Here is a 12377-nt window from a genome sequence, read left to right on the forward strand (position 1 = left end):
GGTTTGCAAGACAATCCAAAATAAATGAAGTGGAAACAGTGAACAGCATCATTTTTTTCTTCAAAGTGATATCATCCATATAAAAATGAGGGTTGGGCAGCTCTGTAAAGATAGCTAGAATGAATCTCAGCCTTAAAGCAGGGCAGGACTGCTGCTTACAATGGGGATCAGATAGGATCTGTGCCACAATAGTTTGTACTAATAAATTTACTGATTTCCAAGAACTAAATATTACGATGGGTGAGTTAGATATCTGTGATGTTATGGATACAGTAAGGTTCAGAGTTCAGATATGGATTAGCACTATCTGTGGATCACAGCTGCTGTGTTTATTCCCATATCCGGGTTTTACTCTCCTGTATCCTTAATGGTACAGATAATGTACAGATAGGATTTTGAGGTGGAAGATTCTGTGAAATATTGCAGATTTTTCAGTCAATTGGTCCAACAGAGTCTGACTGTAGGGTGTCTTCATTAGTTCTAGATTATTCAATATAACGAAAATGTCAGGTATGCCCAGTAAATGTGGTTGGCAACGCAAGCCAGTGGAGGGCAGCAGTACAGAAATATATTTGGGACACAAAAAATAACCAGAAAGTCAAATGTTTCCATAACAGCCATAGTTGCCCGTGGTGTTTTTGTGTATAGCTGATAAAGTAATTATGTCATTTTTGACGCAGGCAATCCCTGTTAAACAAGTGCCAAAGCTTATCTCTCGTAAGCTCATAATTCATTTTATTGCTATTCTTTCTACATTTTTCATTGACTTTTTTGATCTACAACAACATTTTCTGGCAGAATAAAAACTCAGTTAATAGGGTAATTAATGATCAATCATAGAGGAGGAGAATGGAGTGGGGAAATTAATATTGGGACAGGAGGGAATGCTGGGAGATGAGAAAGTGATGAGGCAGGGGAGAGTGCTGGAGGAGGAGAAAGTATTTGGACAGGAGAAGGTGCTGGAGGAGGAGAGCGTTGGAACAGGAGAAAGTGTTGGAACAGAAGAGAGGGTTGGAACAGGAGACATTTTTGGAACAGGAGAGAGTGTTGGAACAGGAGAGAGTGTTGGAACAAGAGAGAGTGTTGGAACAGGAGAGAGTGTTGGAACAAGAGAGAGTGTTGGAACAGGAGAGAGTGTTGGAACAGGAGAGAGCATTGGAACAGGAGAAATTTTTGGAACAGGAGAGAGTGTTGGAGCAGGAGAGAGTGTTGGAACAAGAGAGAGAGTGTTGTAACAGGAGAGAGTGTTGGAACAGGAGAGAGTGTTGGAACAGGAGAGAGCGTTGGAACAGGAGAAATTTTTGGAACAGGAGAGAGTGTTGGAGCAGGAGAGTGCATTTGAGAAGATAAGAGTACTGTAGGAGGAGAGAATGTTGGACAGGGAGTATACTGGAGGAGAGGAGAGTATAGGGACAGGAGAGAGAATTGGAGGAGGAGAGCATATTGGGACAGGAGAAAGCACTTAAGGCAGACTGTTGGCAGAGGGGAGACTGCTGGAGAAAGTGATATTTTAAAGAAACTGCAGCAGGATCCATAGAAATCTCCAAATTATTCTATAGTCCCCAGTATCAACCCAGAAGGATCATGTATCTCTCAGTCTCCTGGGCATGACCATTGCAAATACAGGAATAAAGTGCCTTATAGAGCAGCAGAGCTTATTACTTGAAACTGTGATATTTCTGCAGGTTGGAGGATTCTGGCAAACACATGGAGGGAAGTGAAGAAAACAGCCCCCAGGGAGTAGACAAACTAGAACACTCAGCACCCCAGAGAGAGGAGATCCAGCCTGTAATAAATGAAATACAGGAGGTGAATAGAGAGGATAAAGGTGAGTCCAAAGGAGCTGACACTTCAAGTATTATGGGAGGCCTAACAAATGACATTCCCATCCATCATGCACTGTACTTCAATATGCAAAGTCTTACCAGTAACATCAGAGGGGATTCTGGTGCCTTTCTGGTACAGTGACCCTTAGCAGGTAGTGATTAGCCACCATTAAAGGTGGCCATAGATGCACAGATAATATCGTACAAAAAAAAATTCGTACAATATTCGTGTGTGTATGGTGGGGAAAGATCGGGCTGGACGGAAAATTTTGATCAGGCTCTTTTGAAGGCACCTGAACATCGGCCATTGTTAGTGCTGAATTGTCAGATACAGGTAGAATTCTATTGTTTCTATATGTATATCTAAGTCTTTATCTGACGATTCAGCTCTACATGTGTGTATTGAAACGAGAAAGATCTTTTCCAAGAAAGATCGTAATTGTTACGTCTATGGCCACCTTAAACCCATTCTAGACTTAATTCAGACCAATTCTTCCAGCCTGGCAAGTCCGGTGAATAGTCACATGCCCAACTGATCTGTTTCTTTAAAGGTAATTAAAATTATAAATCCGCTTTAAGGTGCACCTGGGGGGCACATGAAAAATTGCAATTTTCCCATCCTACAGCAACCCTGGACTCTTCTTTTTTAAATAGGTGCTTTAGCCTGGAGTAAAGGTTAGCAATATTGGTCTCTGGTGGGTGGTAACAAATTAGCATTCATTTACTGGGTGCTAAATGAGGGGAGCATTTTCATATGCATACAGTATATAAGTATACTGTATGTGTATATACATATACATATATATGTTCAACATTAATATGTTGTCAGTATGGTAACCTTAGGAAGGGGCTATGTTCCATTGCTGCTTGTGAATAGGATGTGCTGCTGCCCAGCAAACTAGTATGGCAGTTTTACCCAAAATACGTTAAAAAGAGCAGGAATAGCCCCCTCATTGTGACCAGCTGGACAAGCATTAAGTTATTTCCCCTGGCATGCTCCCTGTGCTCAAACATATCCAAACAATAAGTGTACACTCGCCCAGGATGTATTTATGCCAAGCCACTAAACTTCAATGACCCCATTCTACCCTGAGACTGGCAGTGCCAACACCCAAATGCTGCTTGCCGTGGGGAGGAAGTGGTTTTGTGGGCGCACTAATGGTATATAACGCTGCTGTCTCTCAAGCTCTAGATGTCATGGGTAATGAGTTGGGCGCAGTATCTCCTCCATGCAGCTGAGATTTCACCTAAACTGTACATCACAGAACCTCCCTGTCTTCCCATTTAGTTAGTTTGTTTAGATAGTTCCCCTTTAAAGGAAATACTCGCCTTACAAATGTTTGTAAAGTTCTGAAAGCATTGCTATCTTCTGCTTGATATTAGAGAGGAGCACTACACATAAGCAGGAGGATCTCAGTATACGAATATTGGGTGCACTGTTATGCCCAGGGCAGGAATATCCAATATGTGTACTGTACATGTCTCCCAGAGCCCTGCCTCTCCATTCATCCAATGTTATCCCACAGCTTTAACACCCACCCCTGAAGATCCTCCTGAGATACTGAGTCAAGAACATCCTGACCCTGCAGCCGGATCAAGCTCTAAGGTATGTAAAACCAGTAACTCCTACCAAGCCAACCCTGTCCCCTGGGGTCCACCACAACCATGTGGTCTTCTTCCTAGTACACCAGTGGTAGCTACATGTAGTTCTCTGTCTGTCTCCCACAGGCTAGCTTGGGAAGTGTGCAGGAAGAGAGCACCAGCAAAGCAGCTGCTAAGAAAGAGCGCAGACAGCTCGTGACAGACATTGACGTGAATAAGTGCAATCGATTTGGGCAAATTTGCTCCCCATTCCAAGCCTTGATCACTCCTGTAAGCAGCTGACTTTAATCCTCCTAAGTGGGAGACAAAGGAATACTTTTTTTCTCGAAATTGAACAGAACATTACTTGTGACAGTTGTTCTTTCTTGTGCTTAAGGCTGTACAGGAGATCATCTTGCCACCAGACCTGGTCATGAGGATGAGAAGCAACAATTGTGCCACCAGTGACCTACAGGATTCGGGAATCAAACAGAGAATGAATCCAGGAGAATTCAAAACACAGGGAAGGAAAAGCTCACATGCGGTGCAAGAGTAAACATAGGGCCCATGGACCCAGTGCTGAGTAACCCACTGTGGGGCAATAGCAATACACAATACAGTGACAATTAGTATCAACCTCCAATAAGAACTGGTATTTATTGTGTGCTAAGATCACTAATACACCAAAACCATGCGATTAACAGAAACAACCTCTACCCAGGGTTCCTTGTGACTTGAACGCTGTACCACTATTACTGCAACAAAACAAAACATGGTATACAAGGGGTAACCTACACATCACTGCTATAAACTCATATCAGAGATGCCTTTAGACCAGGGACCTTTGAACCCGTGAGCAACATTCAGCGGTTAAATGAGTTGGGGAGCAACGCTAGCAAGAAAAAAGTTTTTGGGGTGCCGCATAAGGGCTGTGATTGGCCATTTGGTATCCCCTATGTTGACTGTCAACCTACTTGAGGCTCTGTTTGGCAGAATATGGGGTTTTTATGCAACAACAACTTGCCTCTAAGTCAATAATTCAAAAATAAGCTCTTGGTTTGAGGCCACTGGGAGCAACATCCAAGTGGTTGAAGAGCAACATGTTGCTCGCGAGCTACTGGTTGGGGATCACTGCTTTAGACAGTAGAAGACAGTTAAGTAGGACAAGATAAAGACTGTAGAACAAGATGGATAAAGTAGGACAAGATGAAATCTGTAGGACAAGACAAAGACAGTATGACAAGATGTAAGGCAGGATGTAGGCTGGAGAACAAGATGAAGACTGTAGGGCAATATGGAGAATGTAGGACAAGATAGATAATACAGGACAAGATAGCATTAGTTAGGATGGTAGTAAGATTATAAGTTCTCCTTATTATCCAGCCAAATGGTATGATCCAATGAATTGTCATCCATTTGACATTCCCAAAGTCTCAGTGGGTTTACAAAATCAAGCAGTGTAGGCAAAAGATGTCTCATGATCATTTATGAACCATAACATTCCCATTAGGAAGACGTAATGAAACCCACCACGCCACCACAATACTCAAATTATTAATGACATGTAAACCCTACATTTTCCTACCATGTATATAAGTTGGGCATATATTCACCACCCAAGCTACATCATTTGTACTGCATTTACCCCCTCCATTTGCCAGTGCCATCACATTTGCCTAAAACAAATAGCAGCTTTCACCTGGTGGACATCTGCAAACAGGACATGCATGCTGTAAAGTTTATGCAATGCAGGTTTACACAGGAACAACATACTTTGATAAAAAGTTATACTGGGGTTGAGCACTGTAATGGTTAAGATGAGCTCAGGAGAGGTGGTTAGGAGAAAAAAATAGGATCAGACAGCTAGAGTTTCTATGGGAACCAGCAATGCTATCTCTTTATTGGCTGTTAGACTGAAGGGTGTGTTTAGTGATCTGAGCTGAGAAGAACTGAGCATGCTCATTAGCCAACAGCCAAAGTAAATTCCTGAGGGAGGGGGCAGAGTGGGTTAGAGGAGAAGAAGGATTTATAAGTGATCAAGGGGATGCTGCAGCCTTACTGTTAACCTTTTAAAGCAACAGTAACATCAAAAAATTAAAGTGTTTTAAAGTAATACAAATATTATGCAGTGTTGCCCTGCACTGGTAAAACTGCTGTGTTTGCTTCAGAAACACTACTATTGTTTATATAAATAAGCTGCTGTGTAGCAATGGGGGCAGCCATTAAAAGGAGAAAAGGCTCCGGTTACACGGCAGAAGCTCTGTAGAACATAATATTGTTATCTGTTATTCACTACTTAACCTGGGCCACATAGCCTTTTTTCAATTTCTGCCATTGCTACACAGCAGCTTGTTTATATGAACTATAGCATACCTCCCAACATTTTTTAAATAGAATGAGGGACAAAAAGTTTTGCCTCTGTGAAAATGTTTTGACCACGACGATTCCTGTGACCACACCCACTAATTACCATGTTCATTTTACCAAATTTGGCAGGTTATGAAAGTTTTTTTTGGGGTTTTATGTACTATTACAGTTTTGCTAATGAAGGTGAATTGCCCTTTAAGCTGCAAATCACAGTTTCCCAAAGAGACCTGCTTATCTTAAATTGTTACAATAGTTTTTTTTGCTTATCTTAAATAGTTACAAAAGTATCTAAGTATCTGTTCTGGGCTCTCTGCCTAAAGCCAATTAAGTTAGAAATGTTGTATTTTTTTTCTGGCTGTTCAGTGCAGGAGATCAAAGAGAAAGTCCCGGGACTTCGGGTTGAGCTGTCAAAATCGTGACTGTCCCACGAAAAAACAGTACAGTTGGCAGTTATGCTATAGTAGTGTTTCTGAAGCAAACAGATCAGTTTTACCAATGCAGGGCAACACTACTACATGATATTGTCATTCCTTTAAAACACTTTCATTTTTTGGCGTTCCTGTTGCTGATATAAAGATTTTAAGAGGCTGGGTTCACTGATTACATTTTGGGTGCGTTACATGTCCTTTAATGTAACAATGACCTGTCCAACCTGCCAAAAGCAGCTAGTTCCAAATATAGATAATAAGGCTTGAAGTACTCAGGTACTCAGGGACCCTCTCTGTGTTAAATATAGCTTCAAGTCATTGTGTTTTTGAAAAAAGTTGACCTTTTAAATCTAGTATAAATGACTTACAAGTGCCAGTAGAACATAGCCTCCACAATATATACAGGTATGGGACCTGTTATTCAGAATGCTCGGGACCTGGGTGTTTCTTTAATTTGGATCTTCAAACCTTAAAGGAATAGTTCAGCTTGAAAATAAAAACTGTGTAAATAGTTAGGCTGTGCAAATTAAAAAATGTTTCTAATATAGTTAGTTAGCCAAAAATGTAATGTATAAAGACTGGAGTGACTGGATGTGTAACATAATAGCCAGAACACTTCCTGCTTTTCAGCTCTATAACTCTGAGTTAGTCAGTGACTTGAAGGGGGGCCACATGGTACATTTCTGTTCAGTGAGTTTGTAATTGATCCTCAGCATTCAGCTCAGATTCAAAAGCAACAGATATGACCCATGTGCCCCCCTCAAGTCACTGATTGGTTACTGCCGGGTAACCAGGGTAACCAGTCAGTGGAAACCAAGAGAGCTGAAAAGCAGGAAGTTGGGCTATGTTCTGTTATGTTAGACATCCAGTCACTCCAGTCTTTATACATTACATTTTTGGCTAACTAACTACAATAGAAACATTTTTATTTTGCACAGCCTATCTATTTACCTAGTTTTTATTTTTACACTGAACAATTCCTTTAAATCTACTAGAAAATCACATAAACATTAAATAAACCAATAAACCCAAATGGCTTGTTTTGCTTGGTTTGGATCTTATACTGTTTTATTATTCCTGAGAAAAACGAAATCATTTTTAAACATTTGGATTCATTGGATAAAATGGAGTATATGAGAGATGGCCATCGTATAATTCAAAACTTTCTGGATAACGGGTTTTCGGATAACAGATCCCTTACCTGTACTTGGTATTTATCATCTAATAACACATCATCTACTCATCCCGCCATCCTTACAAATTCACCCAGATCCTTATTCAATCCTTTTAGAACTTTTGTCCCCACCTATGATGCTCAGTGGCACAATTATATTGGATCTGCTTGCCCTGCTAGAACTGCCTTCTGCAAACAAATTAAAACCGGGCATCAGCTATAAAGCTTTGCCTTAGTATGTGGCACACGTGATTTATTATTGCACAACTAAACACCTAAAAATACGTAGCTCTGCATTTTCTGTGGTTAAGTAAATATTTCCTTGTGTCTGCTGAGGATGGAGAATTTGCCAGACTGAACTTCCTGAGTAATTCCAACGGCTACATTTCAATTTATTCACCAGTGATTCAACCAACAATTATACCTGATCCTATCTTTGTATTGGGGAGCATGGGATGCAGCCTGCTGCATTCCCTTCATTAAATAGCTGTTATTTCTGTGATTGCCATTGTTCCCCTTGTGTGTCTAGATGCTAGAGGGCCCAAACTAGTGAATGGGGGATAGTCTGAATGGAGATATTTGTGTTTTTGGGTTAGTGCTTATTTGTGCCCAGGGTACCCCTAGAATATGACCCCTAGGGTGACTGTAACTCCAATGCTTCTATATATCTGTAACACTAAGGGGGCCCAGTCTGAAGGGAGATTTAGGGTGAGTGTTTATTTGTGCTCCGGGTACCCCTGGAACTATAGCAGGGTGACTCCAATGTTTCTATATATCTGTAACCTAGTTATGGATTAAAGGAGAACTAAACCCTAAAAATTTATGTGGCTAAAAATGCCATATTTTACATACTGAACTTATTGCTCCAGCCTAAAGTTTGAGCTTCTCAATAGCAGTTAGGATCCAGGACTTCAAACTTGTCACAGGGGGGTCACCATCTTGGAAAGTGTCTGCGACACTTACATGCTCGGTGGGCTCAGAGCAGCTGTTGAGAAGCTAAGCTCAGGGTCTGCCCTGCCGCGCTGCCTCTCCACCAATCGCGCACGTTTCTGCGATGGCGCGCACGTGCACTACGTTTTACAGCAGCCGAGGCAGGAAGGAGCGTGAAAATCACGGATCTGGGCCGGCGGGGCCCACCAGCCCAGTCCGACCCTGGCTAAACTTAGGGGTCGCACCTAATTATCCATCAGAAAATGACGTTGGCCTGTAATATAAACTGATGCTACATGGCTGATTATTAAATTCTGGTTTCTGTGCTGCCATGTAGTAATTATCTGTATTAATTATTAATCAGCCTTATATTGTGACATTTATATTCTATGTGTACTGTATATTGTGAGTGGGTCCCTAAGTTCAGTAAGTGACAGCAGCACAGAGCATGTGCAGTGAATCAGCAGAAAAGAAGATGAGGAGCTACTGGGGCTTCTTTGGGGACACAGATCTTCCCTGCTAAAAGGCTGTGGTTGCCTTGGGCTGGTACAGAAGCCCAAAACATAATGTGCAACATTTCTAGCCTACTTCTTTACTGCTTTAGTTCTCCTTTAAAGGGTTCCAACTGAATCACACAGAGAGTAACCACTGTGCTGTAGTTGTCTTATCCCTTTTAATCCGAGGTTCTCATTGGGTTCAAGCCCCATTGGCAGCAGAAGATTTATTCTAGCTTCTGTTAGTTCATATCAAGGTTAGAGATACAGGCAGGTTACATACAAGATAGGGTCTGTAGGTTTGTTCTTAAAGGAATTGTTCAGTGTAAAAATAAAAAGTGGGTAAATAGATAGGCTGTGCAAAATAAAAAATGTTTCTAATATAGTTAGTTAGCCAAAAATGTAATGTAAAAAGGCTGGAGTGACTTGATGTATAACATGTCAGTCAGGACTCTACTTCCTGCTTTTCAGCTCTCTTGGTTTACACTGACTGGTTACCCTGGCTACCAGGCAGTAACCAATCAGAGACTTGAGTGGGATCCACATGGGTCATATCTGTTGCTTTTGAATCTGAGCTGAATGCTGAGGATCGATTACAAACTCACTGAACAGAAATGTACCATGTGGCCCCCCTTCAAGTCGCTGACTAACTCAGAGTTATAGAGCTGAAAAGCAGGAAGTTGGATTCTGGCTGTTTTAATAGACATCTGTTCACTCCAGCCTTTATACATTACATTTTTGGCTAACTAACTATATTAGAAACATTTTTTATTTTGCACAGCCTATGTATTTACACAGTTTTCACTTTCACACTGAACTATTCCTTTAAGTTGAATTTGTATGTAAATTGAAACATATATATATTTACTTATTAAATGCAATTTAGACAGATATCTGTCTTAACATAGTATTTATTTTTTCCTTTCTGTGCTCAGTAGACAACACACACCATAGGGGATTGGGACAGGTGTTTTATTAAAGTTAAAAGCTTATAAAAGTCAAGCAAACCATAGTATTTTACTGTATAAGCCCTGTTTGTAAGTGCGAGTTGTATGTAAGTCGGGTGTATGTAACGCAAGGACTCTGTGTATATAAATACAATCACCCAGCTGTAGTAATCCTGGAGTAAGCAAATAAGCACTCACTGAGCTGCCTGAGGACTACAGAATGGAAGTTACCCCCCTCCGCAGACATTGGACTGGTTACTGATCCATCCTGCATCATTCTATAGCTGCTCAGTTTTAAAGGCATCAGCTGGCAAGTTGCCGTCACTGGGCACTCAGTATTCTGCAGCCGGCCCCCATACTAGGGCACTGCATCTGTCTGTCCCTGCTTGGTATTCGCTGAGAGGTGTGAATGCTGGAGCAATAAACACAGGCCCTTCCAATCAATTTTAACCCTTTAATGCACTCCCTATATTACGCTGTGTGTGTCCCTAACAAGCACAGCATGAGAAGTGCCCCTTAGGCCCCAGTGTTTATAGTTAAATTAAAGAATATATATTGTAACCTTCTGCAAGACTGTACAACTCCCTGCATAGCTATTGAACTGACACTATTGTCCCTCTGCCCCCTCTATGGGCTCTCATTCAGCTCTATCTAAAAAAGCCCTATAAATAACGCTTTATCTGCTGCATGAGGTCACATTATCCCACGCAGACTGGATCATTTTAGCTTGTACTTGTTCTTAGAATTGTTCTTAATGGCTAGTAATTCTACCTTTATAGCTCTTGTATGGCACATCCCAAACCCAAATGGTATTGTCCTACCTATGTTATTTTGTACCTCAGTCTAGCAGAACACATTAACCCCTGGCAGTGGGAAAATGGGAAACAAACTGAAAATGATATAATATTACCTATTGTTTTCTGGTTTAAGTAATCACTTTTTGTTCCACATTGATTTAATGTTGCTGTTGTTTTAAACCTTAATTCTTCCCCCTTGAGCACTTTTAACATGGGGGCACTTAGAGAGGAAGGGTTTATGCTCCATCCGCTTATTCACAGTCTCGCCCTTTAATGTTCCAATATTCATTATATTTATATATAATGCTATATGGCTGGGAATGCCCAACAGGTGGCTAAAAAGCTATGTGTCACCTTCTTGTTTGTCCAATCATTACAATGTGTCAGTTACGGGGTACCAGAGAAGATATTATTTGCACATGGCAGCTCAGAATGAAATGACATAATCCCCCAAATAGTTCCATTATGGCCTGGCCTTCTTGAAACTGTCAGAAAATCACATTTACAGTTTAACCCTGTCTGAAGAGAATGGCCCTATTTATAAATTGCCAATATTTTACTATGTGGATTAGCAGGAAAGTACCCATTCACATTAGTACTACAGGTATTAATACACTTTGGGTCTAGGAAGGACTGACCCATAAACATGTCACTGACGTTAGTACACTTTGGGCCTAGGAAGGTCTGACCCATAAACATGTCACTGACATTAGTACACTTTGGGTCTAGGAAGGACTGACCCATAAACATGTCACTGACATTAGTACACTTTGGGCCTAGGAAGGTCTGACCCATAAACATGTCACTGACATTAGAACACTTTGGGCCTAGGAAGGACTGACCCATAAACATGTCACTGACATTAGTACACTTTGGGTCTAGGAAGGACTGACCCATAAACATGTCACTGACATTAGTACACTTTGGGCCTAGGAAGGACTGACCCATAAACATGTCACTGACATTAGTACACTTTGGGTCTAGGAAGGACTGACCCATAAACATGTCACTGACATTAGTACACTTTGGGCCTAGGAAGGACTGACCCATAAACATGTCACTGACTTTAGTACACTTTGGGTCTAGGAAGGACTGACCCATAAACATGTCACTGACATTAGTACACTTTGGGTCTAGGAAGGACTGACCCATAAACATGTCACTGACATTAGTACACTTTGGGTCTAGGAAGGACTGACCCATAAACATGTCACTGACATTAGTACACTTTGGGCCTAGTAGGGACTGACCCATAAACATGTCACTGACATTAGTACACTTTGGGCCTAGGAAGGACTGACCCATAAACATGTCACTGACATTAGTACACTTTGGGCCTAGGAAGGACTGACCCATAAACATGTCACTGACATTAGTACACTTTGGGCCTAGGAAGGACTGACCCATAAACATGTCACTGACATTAGTACACTTTGGGCCTAGGAAGGACTGACCCATAAACATGTCACTGACACAGTAGTGTTCCTAGAGGGGGGCGGGCCCTGGTGCGTGACGCGCAGCCGGGCCCCGCCCCCCCATACAGCCGATTTTGCTGGGGATTTCAGTGGCTTGCGGCGCTGCCGGGGGGCCCTGAGGGGGTGCGGGCCCTGGCCCGCTCGCACCCCCTGCTCCCCCGGTAGTTCCACCACTGCACATACATTAGTACACTTTGGGCCTAGGGGGAGAATTTCCCAGGATCCCCTGCTCAGTGAGGTATTTTATTAGAGTTACAATTAATCATTCCAGGTTCTATAAGCATCTTGGATTTTGGAAATATCAGTTGCTACAGGGAATGTCTGTGAAAGCCAGTGAAGAGGGGAGCAGGTAGGGAGC

At 41.8% G+C, this 12377-nt stretch overlaps 1 protein-coding gene across 3 annotated transcripts in view; it reads left to right on the forward strand.

Moving 5' to 3' along the window:
• The window catches only part of LOC108701198 (WD repeat-containing protein on Y chromosome), a 30301-nt gene extending 26178 nt beyond the window's left edge, over nt 1-4123 (forward strand). For all 3 annotated transcript variants that reach the window (XM_018235500.2, XM_041576921.1, XM_041576920.1), the window contains 4 exons: nt 1686-1828; nt 3353-3432; nt 3555-3698; nt 3805-4123. In XM_018235500.2, coding sequence (XP_018090989.1) covers nt 1686-1828; nt 3353-3432; nt 3555-3698; nt 3805-3963 — 526 coding nt within the window. In that variant the 3' untranslated portion in view covers nt 3964-4123. The remainder of the gene's footprint in view (nt 1-1685; nt 1829-3352; nt 3433-3554; nt 3699-3804) is intronic.
• Nucleotides 4124-12377: the final 8254 nt, after the last annotated feature.

Source organism: Xenopus laevis, chromosome 9_10L (assembly GCF_017654675.1).
Source record: "Xenopus laevis strain J_2021 chromosome 9_10L, Xenopus_laevis_v10.1, whole genome shotgun sequence".
Lineage (NCBI taxonomy): Eukaryota > Metazoa > Chordata > Amphibia > Anura > Pipidae > Xenopus > Xenopus laevis.